At 58.1% G+C, this 22,909-nt stretch overlaps 1 protein-coding gene and 2 long non-coding RNA genes across 3 annotated transcripts in view; 1 reads left to right on the plus strand and 2 right to left on the minus strand.

The window, feature by feature from the left end:
* IRF8 (interferon regulatory factor 8) overlaps positions 1-8,952 on the plus strand; it is an 18,984-nt gene extending 10,032 nt beyond the window's left edge. The window contains exons 5-9 of the mRNA XM_034639044.1: positions 1,085-1,132; positions 5,260-5,956; positions 6,047-6,096; positions 6,199-6,308; positions 6,844-8,952. Of these exons, the coding sequence (XP_034494935.1) occupies positions 1,085-1,132; positions 5,260-5,956; positions 6,047-6,096; positions 6,199-6,308; positions 6,844-7,020 (1,082 nt within the window). The 3' untranslated portion in view covers positions 7,021-8,952. The remainder of the gene's footprint in view (positions 1-1,084; positions 1,133-5,259; positions 5,957-6,046; positions 6,097-6,198; positions 6,309-6,843) is intronic.
* Positions 8,953-9,242: 290 nt separating this feature from the next.
* Positions 9,243-11,209, minus strand: LOC117795265. Its single transcript, XR_004619178.1, has 3 exons — positions 10,567-11,209; positions 9,864-9,975; positions 9,243-9,316 (listed from the first exon to the last, which is right to left on the minus strand). It is a non-coding gene; the product is annotated as an uncharacterized LOC117795265 (long non-coding RNA).
* Positions 11,210-12,213: 1,004 nt separating this feature from the next.
* LOC117795264 lies at positions 12,214-22,852 on the minus strand. Its single transcript, XR_004619177.1, has 7 exons — positions 21,587-22,852; positions 21,244-21,415; positions 20,669-20,895; positions 18,279-18,510; positions 16,025-17,956; positions 15,754-15,896; positions 12,214-12,910 (listed from the first exon to the last, which is right to left on the minus strand). It is a non-coding gene; the product is annotated as an uncharacterized LOC117795264 (long non-coding RNA).
* Positions 22,853-22,909: the final 57 nt, after the last annotated feature.

The following is a 22,909-nucleotide window of genomic DNA, read 5'->3' on the forward strand; positions in this document are numbered from 1 at the left end:
CTCCCCGCCTTCAGGCAGCGGGGGCTGGTGGGCTGTGGGACTACAGTGATCCCCATTTTACTGAAGGTAACTCAGCCCCCTCCCCCATGGCCTCTTAGAAAGGCACACGGACCCTTCCCCCAGGAGGGGTCTGCTTGCCGCCTGCACTCCTGGGAGGGTCCGAGCTGCGGTGGCAAACCCCTCCCAGACCAGAGGGGAGACGGGGCTTTTGGCCACACTCGAGCTTGCCACGTGGGCCTCCCAGCCACTCTCTTAGGACCTCAGGGACCTCTCAGAGCCAAGGGGAGCCCTGGGCGGCAGGAGAGGAGGGGGACCAGGGCCAGGACTGTGCGGTCGCTCAATGGGAGCCCTGGATTTGAAGCCCATGGCGGAGGAGGCTGTGTAACTTACTCCGTTCTCAGTCGTCTCATCCCATGGATACGCCAGGACCTGTCCCAAGGGGTTATGGGGCTGACTGAGACATTCATGCATTTATTACCTTCTCATGCCTCCTCCCCCCACCTCCCCACTTCCCACTCCAAAGACCCTCCTCAAGAGCACGGATTTCTGTGCTTCCGCCTTCAGTCTCTGTCCCCCACCGCTCCCCTGTGGGATGCTGGGAGGTGACTCTGGCCAACTGGCTTCACAGGTCGCCAGGCTGTGGGGTGGCAGTTTTGCCTGCAGGGCCCTGGGCGAGCCCCCTCTCTCTGCACTGGGGTGACACCTCGGGGAAAGCAAGCAGCTCGGGTCCCGGTTTCCCCTCTGGAGACAAGGCCTGGATGGTGGGCACACAGTCCATGATATTTCGGGAGCAGGCCCTTGGGTGGGAGGACATGGGGCCCCAGCGCATCACACTGACCCTCGGTCAGAAATCCCGCAGCACAGAGGACGTTTCCTCCCCTTCTTGCTGGTTGAGTTGAGGTCTGGTTTATGAAACGTGGGTTATCGTGCTGGGGCAGTGGGAATCCCAAATTCAGCAGAGCCCATGGCAGGAACTCGGGAGCACACCGTGTGTGGCTTTTAAAGAAACTTCTGGAGAGGGAGCATTTGGGTTGGTTCCCCACGCACGACGGGGTCTGAATCTCCTTTGCTCTTTCTCCCGCAGGCTTGCCACTGGTGACGGGGTACGCTGCCTACGACGCGCACCATTCAGGTATGGCGCTGCTCCGGGTGGGGCTGGCGGGGTGCGCCACGGGTGCTCCTTGAAGGCAGAGCGCAAAGGACCTGTGTGGGCTTGCAGGGTCCATGGACGAGCCGATCCGGTGTCAGAAGTCAGGCCCCTGATTCCTCCTTCTCAGTGTTTGCTTTTGGAGCAAGCAAGGGGCAGCCTTCTTGAGGCTCTTCTCGGGTTAGACCAACAGACAGAGCCAAAGAGCTCCTTCTGTGTAACGTGCAGGCGCAAGAGCGTGGGGACAGCTTGGGCCCAGCTCTGCCCTCTTGTGTGACCCCAGGCAGAGTGATTGAGCCACTCAGAACCTCACTGGAGTGTGGTGAGGATTAAATGTAGTGTCCTTTAAAGTTTCTGGTAGGGACATCATCGGTCAACAAACATTACCAGTATCTGTCCTGAGTGTCCATTTCTTTTACTCTGTTCCACACTCAAGTTCATAATGCTAACAGTACTAATTACTGGTGAAGGTGGGGATGGTGATGATGGTACTGCTGCTGCTGGTGGGGATGGTGGTGAGGATGGTGGTGGGGATGATGATGGTGGGGATGGTGATGATGGTGGGGATGGTGATGATGGTGGGGATGGTGATGGTGGGGATGATGATGATGATGGTGGGGATGATGATGATGGCTGACATTGGATGCTGACTAGATGCCAGGATCAGTGTTGAGACTTTGATGTCCACATCTCATCCTTCCATTCACCTGTAGAGGGGTGCTGTTACTGTCCCCACTGACAGGCTCAGAAGCCCTGGGTCACACAGCCTGTGGGCGGCAGAGCTGGGATATGGCCTCGGGCTGTCCCATGCTTGCTCCTGCCCTCATGGTCAGAGGTGGCCTCTGGTACATTTTTGTCTACTTAAGCTGGGGACTCAGACATCCTGCCAGTGACCCCTGGAATTTGCAGTCTGGCTCACTGACGGCATCTTCAGGGCAAAGGAAGCCAGTGTCTTCCCCAACAGCTGTTGGTTCTATGAGAAGTGAACAGCCTGTCTCATCAGGATGGACCACAGGACGTCAGGTCTGGGGGACCGAAGTTCTCTTGGTGCAGAGGAGGAAATGGGGCTCAGAGAGGTGTCTGGACCAAGGCCCCCATGGGACGGGTGTTCGGGGTGGTGGAGGCAGCTTCCCCCCCAGGCAAGAAAATGACAGAGCAGCAGTGTTCCTGATCATAGCACAGGTGTCCCTGCACAGCAGCCCTACGAGCTGGGGACTGTCACAACTCGCCTCACAGAGGAGGGAACCCAGGCTTAGAGGTTCAGTTGCTGGTCAGGGTCACCCAGCTGGTAAGCAGGTGCCCGGGGTCAAAGCCAGGCACCTGGCTGCCTCCAGCCTGCACAGCAGTGGCCCTGCTCCTAGAGGCCCTGGCTCACGGGGCCAGGCCTCTGACCTAGTCAGCTCTGGGCTGTGGCCCAGGCAGTCTGCTGACCTGTGCTTTCTGGGGGCAGGCGGGGAGCCGGGGGCAGGGCTGAGGCATCTGGGTGAGGAGGAAGTGTGCTTAGTTGCCCCAGAGCTGTCCCAGCAGAGAGCGGGTGAAGCCACCCATAGCACTGCCTCACGCGAAGAAAATCCCAAAACCCTCTTCTAGAAGTTGTAGACTTTGGTCCCTCTGTTCCCGTCACCCGCCCCCCCCCATGTAAATAAGTCGATGGCAGGGGTCCCCTGTTCTCCATGCCACAGGGATGAAGTGATGAGTGACCAGGCTGGTGAAGGGTGGCAGGGAACTCTGGATGGCACGGCCTTCAGACGCCACTGGGCTGGATTTCCCCGTTTTTCTGGAGAGCTCAGAAGCCTAGGTTTTTGTGTGAAAACTTCCCAAGTGAGATGTTGGCCACAGACCCGCATCAACAATGCCCCAGTGTGCTGGGGGGATCCGGATGGGCCCATGGCTGCCAGTGTGGACCTCGCTGTGTCCACGACGCTTGGGGGTCGAGGTGGGGTCTGAACTCGAACAATGGGGCACTGTGCTGAAGAACCCCGGTGCAGAGCTGGCTGCTGGCGAGCAAGGGAATCCAGTCTCCCCCACTCAGCCCTCCTGCCGTCCCGCAGATGTCTAACCCGTCTACACCTGTTTCCTTACCTGGAAAATGGTGTATTCATGAGTCGCCTGTGCCTCATGGGGCTGTTGTGAGGGTTAAGCGTGCTGATAGGTCTGGCGGCCCAGGAACAGCACCTGGGATCTTGTGCGTAGACCGGGAATTAGGATTTAGAACTTGAGGAGTCTCTTGTCCTGTTCCCCTGACTTGTCTAGTCGTAGCTGCTCGTGGGCTGCTGACGTGCGCCAAGTGCAAACATGAGTTCGTGCCATCCTCGGCCGGGGGCGGTGGGCGCTACTGTCATCTCTGCTTTGCTGACGGGGAAACTAAGGCACAGGGCGGTGAAGCTGCTTGCCTCCTGTCACACAGCTCGGCCCTCACGTCAGAGTGTCTCTGCTCCTGGCGCTGTTGCCATGCTGTCACTGTGGTGGGGCCGTCCTCCGGTGGGTGGGTGGCTGTTGGGGGGCAGGACAGGTTGTGGGGGCTGCTGAGGCTTGCAGAAGGGCTGGCTGGAGTCACAAGACGGTCCTGGTCGTGGGTTTTCCTCCGCGGCTCCCCAGTCGGGTGCAGTGGTCCTCCTTAGGCCCTGCCAGCTTGAACTTTCCGTAAGCTCTGCTGCCCTGTGGCCCTGTGGCCGCTGGGAGAGCTTCGCCCGGGCATCTGGGGAGCCCCTGTCCGCTGCTCCCTTGGAAGCAGCCGGTTCTCCCGGCCGCGAGGTGCTGCTGTGAGGTCAGCCTTGGCTGCGACAGGGCAAAGGTGTGGAGTGGTGACAGTCATCCAGGGTGTTTCTTTGGGACAAAGTTCAGGATAGTTCTGGAGTGAAGGAAGTGGAGTGTGTCAGGACGAGGTGCGGGTGGTACAGACTCGGCACGGGGGCAGGGTGGTGAGCTGGGCGTCACAAGGCGTGAGGTCAGACGCCGGCCCACCCCATCTGGGCATCCATGTTCCCACCTGTTACATAAGTGAATTGGACCAGAACACCTGACGCTTCCAACCTGGCGTGATTCTAGAATGCCGTTTAACTCCTACATGGGAGAAAATGGAGCTTGGGAACGGTCGCAGGGAATCTTACTATTCAATGGAGCAAATGATTCTTTTTTTAAAAGATTTTGTCAGAGCACAAGGAGGGGGAGTGGCAGGCAGAGGGGGAGAGAGAGGCAGGCTCCCTGCTGAGCAGGGACTCGATCCCAGGACCCCAGGATCATGACCTGAGCCGAAGGCAGACGCTCAACCGACTGAGCCCCCCGGGTGCCCCTGAGCAAACGATTCCTCAGCAGAGCCCAGGGGCGCTTCTGAGGACCCGCTGCAGGCTTCAGAAATTCTGGCCCCACCTGCCCGTTTTCTCCCTTTGAGAAGGAGTTTGTCAGGAGTTGGTGTCCGGGTCCGTCGGCACTAAGCCGGGGCTGCTGCTTTGGGGACCAGAGCCTGGAATCGTCTTTCCATTTATTTGCCGTCGTCGCCCTCGCTCTCCCTCAGTCCTCAGCGTGGCCTGTTCGGGAAACGCTGACTGCATTTGAACGCTTTTCAGACTCTTCAGAGAATAGGTGTAGATGAAGGGTTGTGCAGAGATTCATGTTTCAAAATCCATGGCACCCCAAGGGAACTGTGAATCTGTCAAGAAAAGGATGGCATCTTTGCCCAGGAATGCGAATCTGGCACTGGCGTCGATTGGGAATTTGGAGCAGGCCCCGCGGTCCTGTAGCGCGTGACGCAGTATATCCGGTGTGTCAGACGGACAGGCGTTTACAGGACAGCGTCCAACAGTGGCACAGCAGGGTCTGGGGCCTGGAGCAGTTTCACGATCTTCCATGTCGTGCCCGTCGTCGTGACCTTCGCCAGAAGATGGGCGTGGGCCGGAGTGGTGGTTTATACGGAGTCATGGGCTTCTGTAGTAATTCCCTGGGTTCGTTCGTGCTTATAAACACTTGCTTTCTAGAAGGGTGCATGAACGTCCCTGAATCCCCAGGGGAGTTACGGCACCTCCCATTTGCGAGAAAGGACAGCCTTGTCCCTGCACAGAGACGACCGGGCCCCCCTTCCCTGCGGCCCCTGACCTGTGCTCCTCCGCCCGCAGCCTTCTCCCAGATGGTCATCAGCTTCTACTATGGGGGCAAGCTGGTGGGCCAGACCACCACCAGCTGCCCCGAGGGCTGCCGCCTGTCGCTGGGCCAGCCGGGCCCGCCCGGCGCCAAGCTGTACGGCCCCGAGGGCCTGGAGCTGGTGCGCTTCCCGCCGGCGGACGCCATCCCCAGCGAGCGGCAGCGGCAGGTGACGCGGAAGCTGTTCGGGCACCTGGAGCGCGGCGTGCTTCTGCACAGCAGCCGGCAGGGCGTGCTGGTCAAGCGGCTGTGTCAGGGCCGCGTGTTCTGCAGCGGCAACGCCGTGCTCTGCAAGGACCGGCCCAACAAGCTGGAGCGCGACGAGGTGGTCAAGGTCTTCGACACCAGCCAGTTCTTCCGAGGTCTGTCCCTTGAGCCCGAGGAGCGGGGGGCACGGGGTGCATGTGTGGGGGGGTGGCAGTTCCGGTCCTGCTCTGTGCTTTCTCGCCCAGCAACCCTGGGGCACCTGTGTGTAGAACGGGGGTGCGGACACAGCTCCTTTCCTGAGTGGCTGTGGGGAGTGTTAAGGACTCCCGCACCTCCATCAGGGACTGTCCGCAGGTCCTGGCAGCCGGTAAGAAATGCAGAGGCGCGGGCCCCACCCCCGCCTGCAGGGCGAGACCCGCGTTTTGGCAAGGTCCCCGGGGATCAAGGTGCACATTCTGAGACAGGGTGACCTCGTACGTGCTGGGTCCTCCGCCCACGCTCGCCCACGGGAACGCTGTGCGGGAGCTGCTGTTGCTCCATGGGGCTGCGGGTTAGCATCCTGCCCTGGTGCTCCTCCTGGAAGGTCGGGGCGGCCCTGAGCTCAGGTGTGAAAGCCCCGGGTGCCCCCCTGGGGCAGAGGGTACTGAGCCCCCCCCCCCCCCCCCCCCCCCCCCCCCCCCCCCCCCGGCGTCCTCACCCACCCAAAGCCGCCCNCTACAACAACCAGAGCCGGCTTCCCGACGGCAGGGTAGTACTGTGCTTCGGAGAAGAGTTTCCAGACATGACCCCCTTACGCTCCAAACTCATCCTCGTGCAGGTAAACGCTCCCGGCCCACTCCTCGGGTCTCCGTTTATATCTGGGCTGGGGAACAGGTAGCAAGGAGTGGGGGACTCCACCTGTGGACAGAGGCAGGCCTGGGGGAGACATCCACGTGGGGCTAGTGGATTCTTGCCACCTCTCAGCCATCCTCTCCTGTTCCACGACTCTTAACAGTCTTTGCGTTCTCCCCCTACCTTAAGTCAAAACACCCTTTCTCACAAGATTCTTTCTAGTAAGATTCAGTTGCCTCAAGGTCTGAGAGACAGATTAGGGCTTTTCAAGCCCTTATTTAATCCAAAGGAATGAAACTCTAATGGTAGAGTTCTGGACACTGGCTACCAGTGTGGGCTGTAGTGGGAGAGTACGTAGGAGTCTTCGCAGGAATGCCACTTGCCCGTCCCTTGCACCTGCCTTTTCGGGGCTCAGGTGGAGGTTCTCGGTGAGCACTTTGGGCTGGGTCATCAGAGAATCTGGCTGGGGCGGGAGACGGTCCGCCTGCACCTCCCCGTCTGACCTGTGCCCGTCCCTCCAGATCGAGCAGCTTTATGTCCGGCAGCTGGTGGAGGAAGCTGGGAAGACCTGCGGCACCGGCTCCATGGTGCCGCCTCCCGAGGACCCCCAGCCAGACCAGGTCTTCCGGATGTTTCCAGACATCTGTGCCTCACACCAGAGACCTTTTTTCAGAGAAAACCAACAGATCACGGTTTAAGCCTGCCTCTTGGGCACCCCATCCTGCCCACATCTCGCGTTTCCCTATTACAATTACTGTCGTAATTATTTAAGGATGTCGATCCCTGTGACCTGGGGCGGGATGCTTCACTCTGCTCTTAATTCAGTAAGGGCGCTCCCTGAGGACTTGACCTTTGCAGCGGAACAGGAGCCTGGTGCGGCTCTGAAACATGGAAACGTCCCCAGATGATCTGGATGCTGTAACTATAACCTGTGATTCAAACATTTATTTCCCGCATTTCCCCTAATTATCATTAGTTGCTAGATTCTTCCAGCATTTGGGGATAACTGGCTACTAGCACAGAGCCGCCCCAGGAAAAAGATTTGGAGTAGAAGGTCATCTTGTCAGAACAAGGCTGCTTTTTGTCTTCCCTTGTGTTAGAGCAATAGCTTCAGGATTTCATATGTGTGATCCCACGTGGAGTATCTTTACTTTTTCAGCGTATTAATAAGATATAGAAATACTTAGATAACAGCCTCCCTTCAGCAAGTGAAAGCAAGACTCGGGGCTTGTGGGAGGCCTGCCCCCCAGCAGATGAACTGGTGCCGTGACCATCTTCCCTGTGGGCCTTACTGCCCGGAAGCTTAGAGCTAAATTTGTTTTTCATTTAATTAAATCATTCCCTGATCCCTTGCTCTTTTCTTTCTAAATGGTTTTGACCTGTTTTAAAAATATGCATACTTTACTTGTCCTACTGTAAACTGCTTTGCATTTTTTTTTTTTATAAAGTGAGCAGGCTGTAAACCACAAATTCAAAAAGTAATGGTAGATCTGTACAAGCATTTTGATTGTGCCTTCGATTCTGTGCACCCAGAGCCCAGCCGGTGGTGTGGAGCGTGGGTGCACGCCTCGGGCGGATTGGGGAGTAGGTCACCGCCACCCTGGTCCTGGGGCGGATGGCAGGGACAATGCCTTCCCCCTCCCTAGGACTCCTCGAGGTCCGAGGTGGCCTCGGGCCATACCAAATTCTATTGGGTCGAGTAGTATGGGGGGACCCCAAGGGGGCCTTCCCAGTTTGAGCCCCAGAAGAACTTCGGCTGTTGGCTAGTGAAGAATATGCACTTACTGCCCCCACACGTGTCAGAACGGCGAGGACAGGTCAGCTGACCTTCTGCGGTGCACAACACAGCTCCACAACGGCTCTAAAACCATTTTCATGGTTAAAAAGCACTTGAACATTTTTTTCCGGGAAAAAAAAAATGTGTATTTTGCTCCATTGGGTGCCTCTTCCCCATCGGTGCCTGGGTGATGTGCCGGACGGAGGCCGGCCAGCCAGGCGGGCACAGAGCAGGTGTCTGCCCTATGCCCCTGGGGAGCCAGCTCCCCGCTCAGTGTGGACACCAGGCAGGGCTGTGGGGGCTCCGGGGGCTCTCCTACCACACTCTGGGGGGTGGGGACGAGTCTTTGCCCCATTCTTTTCCCTTTGTACCCCAGCCTGGTCCCCACAGGCCCAGGCTCAGCCTCACCGTGAAGGGCAGGAAGGGGCCTTACCTGTCGACGTGCACTTTGCGAAGTGGGGGAAGCTGGAGTTTGGGGGACAGGATTGCCCCCCCTTAGCTAACCTGGCAGCCTTGTCACCATGAGTCTGACTTAAAATCCAAGCCGAAGAACGTCCGTTCCCCACGACCGCTTCCGTGAAGGTGATGGAGGCGTGGTGTGTGGACCGAGGCTTTGTCATCGTTGGTCCCTTGAACTGTTTGAATTCACCTGAAAATATAGGGAAATTCAGCAAAAGTGGCTTTTCCATCTGTTTTCTGAAATTATGTCAGAACAGTGGGTTTTGGTCTCCAGCTCAAACAAATGGTAAAGCATAGATCTTGAATATGGTAAATGAATATTTATTTTTGTATCCACTTAAAACATTGATCTTTTTTGTTCTTCATTAAAATAAAGTGCTTTTTAAAAAGCTGATTCATGCTCTGTGTTTTAAGTCACTATAAAATGTTTCCTCATTTTTACCTGATTCTGGGTTCTTAAGGGGGAATTAATGCTGCACTGTGAGTTCAAGGATTTTTTGCTTGTTTTTCACTCATCCCCCAAACAATGGCAAAAGCGTATAGAGGTTTGCAGATCATAGAGCAGTTTCTGGAGGAACAGCAGGACATGCTCAGTTTTTCTGGAAGTCCAGGGGCCCATTGGGGTTTGAGCTGACGGAGGGGGGTGTGGGGGCGTGGAGGGTACATACACGTACTTACTGTGCTGGGTCCTTAGGGGGTTCAGCGGGGACACGAGGGACCCAGTTTGGTCTTCGTGGACGCTGCTTCATGGGACATCCCTTTTGAACAAGCAGGACAAATCAGTCCGTTTCAGGGGGGCCCAGGTCCCAGCCGACCCAGGGGACGTGTTCCACCTACAGCCGACCCAGGGGACGTGTTCCACCTACGGCACTGGGACCGTCTCATCCTCCGCGCAGAGACGAGTGAAGTCACGTCCCCATGTGGGGTGCGCTGTGGCCATTCGTGGCCTGGGACAGCTCAGTGTGAGAGGCTTTTCTGACAAGGCCTGGCTGCCGGGCTTCGGCGCCCGCCGGCTAACCCCCAGCTTTCTTAGACATCTCCTCCTGAGTCACACTAATTCCCGTATGTCGCAAGCAGGAACTTTGTTTATCAGCAAACCCTTTTCTGCTTGTGGATTCGGGGCCAAATGTGGAAACTTAAGGGAGTCTGCTCCTCCCCAGAGCTCAGCACACCCGTGCAGACCATTGGCAGACCTGCCCCCTCAGCTTCTCGAAGGAGAGGAGGGAGGATGGGGTTCAGGGACGAGATGCCGCAGGAATAGCTGGGAGTTTGGAAAATGCCGTTAGGGCCCCAGAGGTGACTGACCTTTGAGATGTGGGGCCTCCTCTGGACAAGTAGCTTCTGGGACCAAAGGGCAGCCCGTGGGACCAGGCTCCTGAGACATTCGGTCAGACAAGCAGCCTTCATTCTCTGTATTCTAGAAACATTGACACAAGTGAAGATATTTCAACTGCCCCTTGCTGAGTGACTGCCCCTTGCTACGCTAATTTTTGCAAAATCCATCTGGGATGGAAAATTTTGGTTTTCCTCTGTAGTGTCCAGATGGAGGAAGATGCTGAGCCCCTGGGATAAGAATCCCCAGGATCTGCCAGGCCTGCCTGGGGTCCTAGCGGAGTCCTCCGGGAGGGCGCCATGGGCCGGCGCCCCTGGGTGCTGCTGAGACAGCTACTCTCTGCAAAGCAGCCATGGTGGGAACCAGGAAGAAGTCATTTGTACCAGTGACTCACACTCTCCACAAGAGAAAGTTTTGCAACTCAACTACTCAGAAATATTTAGAAATTCTAAAGAATGGTCTATAACTAATGACTATAATTTTAACAGCTCAGTGGGCTGAGGGAGGAGAAGGGGTGGCTTCTCAGTGGGGAGTGTGGCTGTTTTTACTAAAAGCAGGTGGGGGAGCAGTAAATGTCTTGACCTACTCGTCATCTCGATCTCCCTCTAGGACACGGGCACATTCAAGTTCACTCATGGTAAGAAACTCACCGGATCTAGCATTTTCCAAACTTACTTGATCTGACGTGCCTGGCAAGGTGTCTAGGGATACACGTGCCTCATCCAGCTGAACCGACTTCAGGCATCACGAGGAGAATGCTCTCTGTTCTGGTAGGGCTGCCTTTCCATCTGGACGGAGGCTGCCAGGGATGGGGTGGCCACCCTCACATGACCTTCAAACTTAAATTTTGCTCATGGATTTTGTGGGCCAGATTTAGGACACAACGGTGTTGGCTTTTCCCCTGTTCCGCAAAGTCTGGGGTGTCAGCTGGGAAGACTCACGCAGCGGAGGGTGACTTCAGTGCCCGGGGGTGGAATCATCTGGAGGCCTTTAATCCACACATCCAGGGCCTGGGCTGGGAGGCCTCTCCGTGTAGCTGGGGCTTCCTCACAACATGGCAGCTGTCACCCTGCTGCGAGGCCTCCGCCAAAACGTGTCCGTGAGAGCAGGAGACCGAAGAAAGGATCAGGCCATCGGTGATGGCTTCTGTGGGGCCGGGCTCGGCCTGTTGAGCTTCCCGGCCTGCCACCCGCCGCCGAGTGAGTGAGGCCGGGTTCGCAGGGTCCCCGTACCTCGGCCTTCCCATCTGCGGGCTGCGCGAGGGCTGGGTTAGCACAGCAAAGCCGCGGACCGCCGTGCGGGCCGCACCCTGAGAAGCCTTGCAGGACCCCGCTTGCCTTTCCCCCAGAAGCAGGGCCGGAACAAGGATGGAGGGTCAGGCGGCTGTGTGCGNCAGCCACAGACCGGCGTGGCCTGCCGTCCCTGAGAAGCCGTGCAGGACCCCGCTTGCCTTTCCCCCAGAAGCAGGGCCGGAACAAGGATGGAGGGTCAGGCGGCTGTGTGCGGGGTCACGTCAGGAAGGGCCGGTAGGGGCCAGGAGAAGCCCGTGGACGTGACTCTGCGGCGCCTGCTGGGCTGGGACCGGCCAGACCCGTGTTCGCCCACCTCCACCCGGGCCGGTCGAGGCGCTGCCAGGGGCGGCCAGGACCTGGTACTTTCCACCGCGCAAGAAGACGTGGCTCCGGCGGCCGGAGAAGCCTCGGCTCCCGTCGCATGGGCTGGCCACGGGGGTCGGCGGCATAACTGCAGCGGGAAAGGCGAGGGGACGTGCTGGGGATGCTGGGAGCTCCACGGAGTGTTGTCACCTCTCTGGAGAGGGACACATGCCGACGTCCCAGGGTTCAGCTTACTGGCTGTGTGGCCCAGAGAAAATCACTTCAACTCTGTTCCTCAGTCTCCTCTGTAAAACAGGGGTAATGATACCAACTACTGCGAGGATAAAGGGCTCACAACCGCCCCTGGCCACGGCAAATACTAAAAAAAGGATATTTATATTTATCATTCATGCAATTACTTTAGTATTAAATTTTGATAAGTCTTAGACTTAATAGGTCTAAGAAATAATTTTATTTATATTAACTATAATTATATGCAAATATTTGCTAATTACTAATGTAATAAAATGTATAGTTATCTAATTCTATAATTATTTGATTAACTCATTAGAATTATTTAACTTTATAAAAACAGTAATTATTCAATGATTATATAATGATTAAAACTATGTTACAATCCTATAAATAAGGAAATAATTATAATGCAATTGTTGATTCTCTTATCATGTCTTATTTACAATCTGCTCAAGCAGAGGCAAGGACCAGCTGGAAGGGGCCTGGCGTGCAGGGGTGTGTGGCCGGCGTTTGGGGAGTGAGCGGCCGATGTGTGAATGTGGCAGGTCAGCGCTCTGGTGGTGGAAGCAGGTCGCAAGCCAACGTGGGAGGGAAGGGCTCCAGGAGGCAGGTCTTCCAAGCTGCCGGGCACATAGTAGGTGCTCAAGACACATTTGCTCCCTTCCCATCACCTCCTTCCCGTCAAATACGGAAGAACGAGGGCTGAGAGGTTTCTGTGGGGTCAGACGGAGGCACTAGAGACGGCAGGGTTCACAGACCTCTCCCCTCCCCCGTCCCCAGGGAGAGGGCTCCTTGCAAACTCAGGACCACCTCCCCCCCTTTCTAGACATGTTGTTTCTCGTTGGAGGGGGACTCAGCTGATGTGTAGGGAGACTAAGGGGGGGCCCAGGAGCGGACAGCGAGTGCCAGCCCTGAGCGCTGGGAGTCTCAGCACACGTGCGGTGGCGAGGGGTGGGCTGGGCTCGCTGCGCACATCAACTGCAGGGTTCTCAACGGTGAGAAGAGGGGAGGAGAGGGAGCCTGAAGTCGCCTGTGGTTGTGGAGCTGTGTCCTCGGGCCGGACGCTTGTGAGACAGCTCCCGGCTCCTGGCTGTGCTCACACACACACCCACCACCTGGTTCGTGGAGGGCACGCTCTCCTTTTTCCAAATCGTAAGGACCCGAGGGAGCTGGAAAGAACAAAGAATCTGGAAAATAAACCTCTCTCAGAGAAAGGCAAGAGGGCGGGACCCTGCTGTTTTCTTGGAGCGCCGCTGGAGGCAAAAATCACGGTGTGCCTGGCAGCCCCAGATGTCACCCTTCGTTCAGCGTTTCCCTTCCGGTACCACCTGCAGAAGCCTTCCTTCTGACCTCCCCCCTGCTCCGCTGTCCCAAACCAGCATTGAGCAATCGGGCCAGTTAGCAATCTTGAGCCCAGAAATAAAGTGACTGTTGCTTCGGTGCCCTTGCACGTTTGCTCGGGATCCTGACAGGGGCAGAAGCAATGCTTGCAGGAAGCAGATGGCCTCGTCTACTGTACATTTCGGAATATTTCAACTGCAAGGCTGGGTGGGCTGTTGCATCACTGGGCCAGACAAGGCCACGGGATGGAGGCCAGGAGCCTGGGGACTGGGTGGCAGGCCAGGAGGGGAGAGGAGGAGGAAGGGGGGACGAAGGGGGGAAAGCGCCTAGTTCTCAGCCAGGTGCACCTGCAAAGGGCAGTTACACGGGTTGAGGGTTCAAATCCAGGCTGAGTTGTTGATTAGCTGTGAAACCCTGGGGAAACGACTTCCTTTCCCCGAATTTCAGCGTCCTTGGCTGTAAAAGACCTGTCACTCCTACTTCACGTGGCTGCTGTGAGGGTACGTGCGCTGCTCTCAGGGGCTGCCGCGAGGATGGCAGGAGGTCATCTGTGCGCTCGAGGTAGCGTGTTGAGGCCAGCCTCTCCCTGGGGGCAGGGGGTGCAGGCAGCCACCCGGCAGGCCGCTCAGTGGGCATGGAATCGGACAGAGGGAGCAAAGAGAATCCCAAAAGGGCCTCTCCCCCGAGGGCCCACCTGCTCAGAGTGCTAGCAGGCTCCCCCGCCCTATGGCTTCCAGCAGTCAGCCCGTGGGAGCCCCAGCAGGAGTCAGGGGGAGGGAGGGAGGAGAGAGGCCAGGGTGTGTCCAGCCAGTCTTCTCCCCGCATCGCCCCATCAGCCGTGCCGCTCCCTAGGCCGCGGTCTGCACGTGACTGCTCCTGGGCGCAGGAACCGATCCCTCTTCTGGGTCCTTTGGGGGCCCCCTCTGTGGGTGGTGACAGCCCTGCCCCACCAGTCCTGGCTCCTGCCCTCTCTCCTGTGGTTCCGAGACCACGTGTCAGCGGATCTGGCGAACCGGGCCCACTGCCTGTCGGTGTCAAGTTTTATCGAAACACGGCTCTGCTCCCTCGTTGGCGCTCACCCTGCGACTGCTTCGGTGCCACGGCGGCAGAGGCGAGCAGTCCCAACAGACGCAGCACGGCCCCCAAAGCCGGAAACACTGTCTGGTCCTTGATCTCAGCTTTCCGGAGCAGTCGGCCAGGCTCTGCCTCCGACCCGGCCGCACTGGAGAGACTGGCCGTCTGCAGACCTCCCCAGGGCCGCTGGCTGCTGCTCGTGTCATCACCGGGACCTCTTCACGCACAGGAATCGCTTTCCCAGGTTCCTGTGTTCTTGGGCGGAGAGGGTCCTGAAAGGCTGTGTGTGTCTACGACTCTCCTCTCTGCTCCAAACCGCTCCACACACTGGCAGCAGGATGGGGGACCGCGGCCAGGCCCCCGATACCACCCCCTTCAGGGGTGAGCTGGGACCATTCCCGGCGCACCTCGGGGTCACGGCTTCCTCCCAGGGCTGAGGGAGCTGGGGTCTGAGAAGTGTCACACGTTGCACTGCATTCGTGGCCCTGCTCTCGTCACCAGGTATTTCTGGTTGTCACGACTGGAGAGGTGGGGGCTGCTGGCGTCCAGTGGGTAGAGGCCGGGGTGCCACGCACACCCTACAGTGCACAGGACGGCCTCCCCCCATCACAACTGGAGTCACCCGACCCCAGCGTCAGTGGGGCCAAGGTGAAGCCCTGGGGGAGACGCTTATCTTCACGAAGGAGGGACAGTGTGCACTTGGCTCTCCGTTTGATCTTGAGCACATGGCACCTGCTCAAAGTTCCCGATGCACAAGGGTGTGTTCGCCATTGGGCAGGCCCCAGGGTGAAATGGGCTTCCTGGCTCCAAGGCAGCGTGGGATCCATGTGCCAGCACAGACACAGGCCTTGGGGGCTCTGAGCACAGAAATGGGGCTGGTCCGGGCCCTGATGGGCAGGGCGGATGGGGTAGCCAGTTGGGAGGCGTCCAGGCTGGGGCCTGGGCTTGCTGGATGTGGCAGGTGAGGGCCCATCTGGAGGTCTGGGGATGCATGCCAGGGCCTCCGTGCACGAGGTAGACAACGGATTGCAACGGCCGTGTGGCCCAGTGAGCGCTGCAGGACTTCCAGCCAAGACAGTTTACTCAAGAAGAGCCCATCCTTCGGAAGTTTCGGGGGGAAGGTGTGGGACACAGGCCGTTCTGAAACTCAAGGTGATTCCGTAAAGTGTGCCTTTCGTTTCCTGAGCGTGATGCTGGCTGGGATCACTTCCCTCCTTCTCAGGCCAGCAGACCCGCCGGCACCAGAGCTCAGGCCCTGCCCCCTCTGCCAGGCTCATGGCCGTGTGACTCAGTGTCCCCCCCCGGTAAATGGGTGGGAAGCCACAGAGAGAGGGTGCTTGGCGAAAGGGCCCTAGACACGGAGCCCGGGGTACCTGCGTGCTCGCATTTGCGGGCTCCTGACCTGGTCTGTACCCCACCGACACCCTCCTCCCCCCCATCGAGGGAAACCACGTCGGCTGCAGGGACAGCGTATCTGGACTCCACGGGTAACCACCTCCCCGCTGTTCTCTATACATACGTTCACTACCCTCAGCCCCTGAACACGCACAACTCAGTCACACGCTGTCTTCCTGTGCGTGGGGCTTCATTCACTCACCATTGCTGGAGAGCTGGCCCAGTGGACGTGCGTCCCCAGGGTCTCGCGTTCCGGGCTGTGAGCGTACCAGGACTCCCTCCTTCTTCTGCGGCTGGGCGCTCAGTCTGGCTCCAGGGTTGGGCCGTCACGGATGGCACTGCGTGCTGTGGTACACACACGCACATGTCGGTGCTGGGATTTCTGAGTCCCTGTGCACATGTGCTTGGCTGGGCTGTGTACTGTCCTCTCACGTTCCCGCCCAAGCGTGTGCTCCCGGCACTCCCGTCCTCACCTTACCCACTCTCAGGGCCACACGGGACACTGGAAAAGGGCAGGAGAACTTTGCTCTGGGAGATGATGACACGGAGGGTCACGACGGCAAGGGTGGGAGAGGCCGAGGGGAGAGAGGCGAGAGGCGGCGAGGACCCCACGGCAGGAAGGGTGACCTTTCCTGCCCAGTCTCTGTCCTCATTCAACGGCTTGGACGGCATCTTGTGAGCTCCGTGCCCCTGGCCTGTCTGGTCCTCGTCCTGCCGGCAGCTGTGAACAGAGCTGCTCCCACATGTGCAGGTGGTCACGTGGACCTTTGTTCTCGGCTCCCGTGGCAGGGTATGTGGGTGCACAGCTCCTGGATCGTGGGGTCAGCCGATGTGCAGCTTTGTGAGAGACAGGCCAGCTGTCTTCCAAAAGGGCCGAACATTCTGGATGGCCACCAGCAATGAGTGGGAGCCCTTAGGGCTGCGAGGCTTGATTTTCAAAGCTTTGGTCCACCTCGCTTCGATGAGGTGAGTGTGGTTTCCGCCTGGGACACCAGAGCGGCATCCCGTCGAGGCGGCCAAGGACTCGGGCTCTGGCAGGACGCGGGTTCAAGGATCCAGCTCTGCTGTTCACTCCCGAATGAACGTGGACAGACCAGTCAGCACCCCCACCCTGAGCCTGACTTTGCCCTCCGTGGATGGGGCCTCACTCGGGGCACGGGCAGGCCACGTGGGTCAGCACGGTCGTGGGGAGGGCAGGCCGCCATGAACATCAGCCACCATTGTAGTCGATCTTGAGTTTGGAAGAAGCCTCATCTTCCTTGCCTAGAATCTTAGAAGGTTCCAGAGGGAAGAGACGTGAGGTAGACCGGGTGATGCCCCCCAAAACATCCATGTTAGTGCTCAGCACGAACTTGGGGGGGGAGCTCCCTTCCTGGCGGGAGGTGCTTTGAGGATGGGGCTGAGTTGAGGACCTGGAGATGGGGAGGTGGTCCTAGATGATCTGGTGGGCCCGGTGTCCCCACACGGTCCTGGAAGGGGGAGAGGAGGGGACCAGAGAGACGGGACGGTGCCACTCTGCTGGCTTCAAAGATGGTGAGGGGCCACGGACCAAGGATTGCCGTGGTCTCTGGAAGTGTGAGGAGGGGAGGGAGCCTCCGGAAGGAGCCGGTCCTGTCGACACCTTGAGTCTCGTGAGACCCGCGTTGGACGGGTGACCTCTAGAATCTATGTGTTGTCAGAGAACATAAGAGAGTGAATGTGTGCTGTTTTCAGCCACTAGGGATGGGGTCGTCTGTACCGCAGCCAGAGGAAACACAGAGCCTGCGTGAGCAGACAGGAAGCCCAGGCCCAGCGTGGCCTCACGGCCCAGGGTCCAGGTGGAGACCTGCTGCCCCACGTGCCCTTCTGCCCGTCTTTCTCAGACCTGCCTTCTCTTCTGTCCTTTCCCATGGGTCCAGGGCCCTGATGGGGTCACACGGGAGCTGGGCTGCCCAAGCACTTTGGGGACTTGGGGTGAAAACCCCAAGGTTGAAAATAGCTCCGTACCCCTGTGTGGTTAAATTTCTGCTTCTCGGCCTGCTGTGAGGGCGACGGCTCACAGAAGCCACTTCCTCCTGACGTGCCGCTGCCAGCACGTTCTCGCGGCCATTCCCTCCTCTGCCGTGCCCTCCGTGGCAGTCCTGCGTGGCCAGCCTGGTGGCCGCCTTCCAGCTGTCCTTGGGGGTGGCTGCCACGCACTCCCAGACCCCCTACCACGGCGGCTTCTCCTTCAGGCAACGGCTTTTCTGTGTGTGACTGTTACGGTCTTCCTCGTTTTGAGGTTAAAGTCAGTCCTTCCTTTCTCTGGTGTGAAATTCAACCATGATGCAGTCACAGCAAAGACCATATTTCCACCCGAAACCGCGGGGCGCGCAGGGCCTTCTCGAGACGCTGTCCTTAGCTTCCTCTGGGTTCTTGGCCTTGACCTAAAGGAAATTCTTAGTTGGAAAATCTGAAAAACATTGTAGGCACAGTGTGTAGGTGGTGAGGGAGGGAAGGAATTATTTTCTAAATGAGGCTTACAATTTCTGTTTCATTTCAGACAGGAGTCTTTCGAACACGCCAAAGAGATTTTAAAAAGCCTGTGTTCACTGTGGAGACCTGGCCTGTTGCCAGCTGGGTGCCCGACTTACTCCATGGCACGTCCACTGTAGGAGTGCGAGGGGTATTGGATGAAGGAACCACCATATGAATGGCCGTGTGAGTGGGTCAGCAATTTGGAAGCAGCCAGAATATTCTAGAACTTACCCCACGCTGTGCCTCTAATACGGATCCTGTGTTCTCGCTCTGAACCGCTCATCAGAGGACAGTCTCTTGTGGCCAGAACACTTGCTGAATGGAGACCGAGACCAAGGGCCAGGCCGGAGAGAGCTTTTGCGAGTCTGGAGGAAACAGATGGCAAGATTCTGGCTCACAGGCTATGCTGACGATGGCGAAGGCTGTCTGGGGGACGTGGTGTGTAGGGGAGTAACTGTGTGTCCTGTGGACGAGAGGGCATCTTCCGGTTAGGAAGGGGACTCACATTTGTTGAGGACCACTCCTATCTCCCGTTCCACCCAAGCTTCTTAGCAAACGTCATTCCCATTGCTCAGATGAAGAAACCAAGACTCAGCGATATAAGCAAATCACCCAAGTCTGGGTGACAGGGCAGAATTGGCCTGGAAGTTGGCCAGTGACGGGGCGGTGTTGCTTGGCCGTGGACATCCCTCTCCCAGCCTCTGTGTTGTCACAGGCCCTGGTTCTGTTTGGGCATCTACTCCTTCCCTGTGTGACTCAAGGCGAGGGTCCCCCACTCAGACCCAGCCGTAATTCCTGACCCTTCCACGACAGCGATGGTCACCCCCTGGCCCTGATGGTGATGCCCATGCTGGGAAGACGTGATCTGCGGGGGGCTTTTGGGAGTCTCCTCACTCCTTCCTCGGCTTGAGGCTGTGGCCGGGGAGGTGACGAAAGCGCGTCTCCCTCTTGCTGCCAGCCTGTGGGTGATGCTGACGGCAGGTGGCAGGGGAGGGCCAGCTCCCCGCCAGCTCTAGGATTCCTGTTTTCTAGGGCAGGCACCTCCCTGACTCCAGAGTTTGCTGCTTGCAGCCCCAAGTGTCCCGAGGCACAGACCTGGTCCCCTCTCCTCCCACACCAGCTGGAGAAGCACTAGGGCTCTGCCGCCTCGTGTCTCTGCCACTTAGAGAAATCGCCTCTCTGGGCCTCCCCCTGCTCTCCGGCACTGCCTGGCTCCTGGTGTGGCCTGGGAGGAGTGCTGTACTGCGTGCAAAGGCAGGCACTGTTGGGCTGTCCCGGTAGGGAGTGTCGCCCCGCCTTCCCACAGGACCACTTCTGCCGTTCCTAGGGGACAGGTCCCCTCTGCTGGCTTTTCTCATTCTTCCTCGACAGGTCTGAGCACTTTTCACAACGATCACTTACAACCGGTGATAATGACATCATGCCTTTCCAATCTCCCTGGGAGAGGGTGGCCCAGCAGGCGGGCCTCTGAGGACAGCGGTGTGGCCCTGGCGGGTCCTAGCCCCGAGCTTGTGGAGGGCCGGGCCCCTTGGTGTGTGTTTGTGGGAGATACAGTGCAGCCCTTGTGCACAGGAATCAGGCCTGCCAGGGATTCACCCCTGCGCTTGAGCTAAGCTAGAGGGCAGCTTGCTGACTGCACCCCCGGAGGGGTGGGGGGCACGTGGAGGAAGGGGACCAGGGGCCAGGAAGCGGCCCCTCACTTCTTGTGGGCTTGCATGCTGGTTTCGAGGCCCACCAGCCACAAGGGGGCCTGGGAAGCGAATACCCAGCATTTCCCGCTCCTTGCTCCGGGATGGGAGAGTCCCTCAGCCACAGAAGGGCTCTGAAGCCTGGGCGGCCCAAACCGGGGACGGAGAGCTTCTCCGCCGTTGCCAGTGGGTGTCCCATCCACACTGACCAGGTAAGTAAGAGTGAACCGTTCTCTACCTCCAAGAAAGCTTTGCTCTGGGGTCTGGATGGGCAGTGCGGGGTCAGCAGGGACTTGGACCAGGGGTTTGCGGTGTTTTTCTCTGACTGCCCTACTTTTGAACCCTGGAATTTGTGACCCATCACCTGCCGATTAAACGCCTCCAGATAACCGTGAATACGCTGGTCAAGTGACCACCGCAGTGCAACGGTCCCCCCATGTGCCCAGAAACGTCTCGAGTGCTCCTGCCATCCCCAGTCCCGTCACGGTCGAGCGGAACGACGCCCTGGCCTTCCCTCCCCGTTTCCTGCAGCCGCCGGAGTGGGGTTACCGCAAACGGAGTGGCTCAGGGCAACAGGGCGTATTCTCCTACACTGTGGACAGAGTCCAGTATTGGGGCTCACGGGCCTCAAGTCAGGATACTCTGCCTATTTTAAAGGTCAGCTGATTAGTAACCTTAATTCCACCTGCAACCTTATTTGCCCTTTGCCACGTAAGCCAGCGTACCCACGGGCTCTGAGGAGGGGGGCCGGTGTCTTCATACTGTCCACCACACCGGCCAAGGCAGAACGTTCCCAAGTTCCAAGAAACACGCCTTCTTTCCTTCCCTCCCCTGCCCTGCAGCTAATTACAGCACGCTCCCCTCCGCAACACTCAACGTTTTCTCCCTCAGATGTTTGGTTAATTACGGACAATCCCGGAGACGCTCACTGACCAGCCACGTGCCACGCCTGGGTCTACACGCACGAGCGAAACAGGCTCCCGTCCGCACAGCTCTTGGTCTCGTGGACGACAATTTGCAACACCGGAGCATTTCCTGTGTCGCCTCCTCGGGCTGCACAACCACCTGGGAGATCGTTCTCATTGTCGTTCCTCTCTTACAGATGGGGAAACCGAGGCACAGCTGGCTCAAGGTCACACGGCTTGCTAATCAACGCACAGCTGCGGGAAAGCAGGGGTGTGCTGCACTGAACTTTACTCTCCTTTGGGGCCCGGAGCATACACGGAATATACTGGGAGAGCACAACATTATAGTTCACGTCGCTCAAACGTGGCAGCCGCGTGTAACAGCCCGAGACTCGGCAGCCCCGGCCGGCCCCGCGCTCTGCAGGCGTGGAGACTAGAGCTCAGACGTCGCTAAGCCAAGGCCGCGTTTCTCGCGCTAGGATCTGGGTCTCCTGACCTGGGGGCCTTTTTCTGCTGCGGCGTGGCATCCTGCCGTGGACAGGGAGCTCCAGCACAGCCCCACCTCCGTCCCCAGGGCAGGGCTCCCGGTCACTGATTACTCACCGTCTCCGTGGGTCCACCCACGTCAGGACGGACTGAGTGCGGAGCTGCTGCACCGTCCCCTGTAGCTGGCCCGCGACGGTCGTCGCACGGAGCAGGGCTGCGTGTCCCCTGCCAAGATCAGTCCTGTGCCCCGTCCAGGCCACAGTCTGCTCTCAAGATGGGGCCTGGCCATCTGAAAAACACCCAACACAGCTTTATTCTTCACGCCATCTTAGATTTATAGAGAAATGACAAAGACAGTGTAGGGGGTCCCACTGGCCCCCCAACCAGACACCCCGTGTCACAGCACCTGCCCTCAGTGCGGGGCTTTGGTACAGTTAACGTGCCAACGCCGATCTATTACCATTAGCTAAGTCCGTGCCTCGCTCGGATTTCCCTGGCTTTCAGCTGACGTCCTTTCTCTGTCCCAGGATCCCACGCTGCGTTCGGTCGTCCTGTCTCTCAGGCTCCTCTGGGCTGGGATGGTTTCTCAGACTTGCCTCGACAGCTTTGGGGAGTGCTGGCCGGGAGTTTCATAGACTGTCCCTCGGTTTGGGTCTGTCACGGTGAGACTGGAGTTACGGGTGGTGGTAGGAAGACCCCAGAGCTGAAGGGCCCTTCTTAACCCGTCCAATCACCTGCCTCCTCACTGTGGACAACACCCTGAGTCGCCTGAAGGAGCGTCTGTCAGGCTTCCCCTCGGACAGTTTCCCGAACCCCTTTCCATGCTCTGGCAGAAACAGGCCCCGATGTGCTAGGGGTCTTTCTCAAGGTAAGTGGGAGGAGCTGCTGGAGTGGCCCCTGTCACCTGGTCTGCACGGAACAACAAAATGTCCTCTGTTTAGCAATTATTCAAGGTCTTCATTGGAAAGTTGATCTGAGGGATCTTCTCAGGAGCCGAGGAGCGCGGCACTCCATCCCTTAAATCCATCCCGTGGCTTCCGACTGCTCTCAGGTAAGGACCAGCACCCTTCATGTGGGCTGTAGGACTCCAACTGTGCTGGTCCAGCACCCCCTTGAGCTCTATCTGTCTCTATGCTGCTCTTGCCGACCAAGCTCCAGGGCCTTCCTCCAGCATGCCCCATCCCCCCCGTGTACCCCAGGGCCTTTGCACACACCATTCTCTCTGCCTGGCATCTGCTCCTTTTCTTCCTGGACTGGTTAACTCCTGCTTCCTTCAGGTTCTGGATTACGTGCTGCTCCTATGGGAAACCCTTCCTGGCCAGACTCCAGAGGAGGACCGCTGCCACAACACACATCTGCCGAGTGTACCTCCTGAGCTCTTACACACGTGTGTGCCAGTTTTTCTCTTTGGTCGGCACGTCTCCCCCACTGGACACTATGTTTAAGGAGCACAGGACTCAGTCTGTGTTCGCTGCTGCATCCCAGAGCCTGTGTCACGGAGCACGGAGCAGACAGCAGGCTTTCAGCTCCACAGACGTCTGCTGGAGGAAGGGGTGAATGCAGGACACTTGGCATTTGCTGTCTGGGCAACAAAAGGACAGGTTTCATCAGAACTCACACGGGCCTGACTTTTCCTCCTCTTTCCTTCCCTCGGAGGGCCAGCAAGAGCACATTTCAGATGGAAGGAGATGGAATTTTTGAGTCAGTGAATTTAGGATTTCCCATCTTACATGTGTCCCGGACTTATTGGCCTGGGTTTTATCAAACCACAGTGAGTGAAACT

The sequence above is a fragment of the Ailuropoda melanoleuca genome, chromosome 12, assembly GCF_002007445.2.
Source record: "Ailuropoda melanoleuca isolate Jingjing chromosome 12, ASM200744v2, whole genome shotgun sequence".
Taxonomy (NCBI): domain Eukaryota; kingdom Metazoa; phylum Chordata; class Mammalia; order Carnivora; family Ursidae; genus Ailuropoda; species Ailuropoda melanoleuca.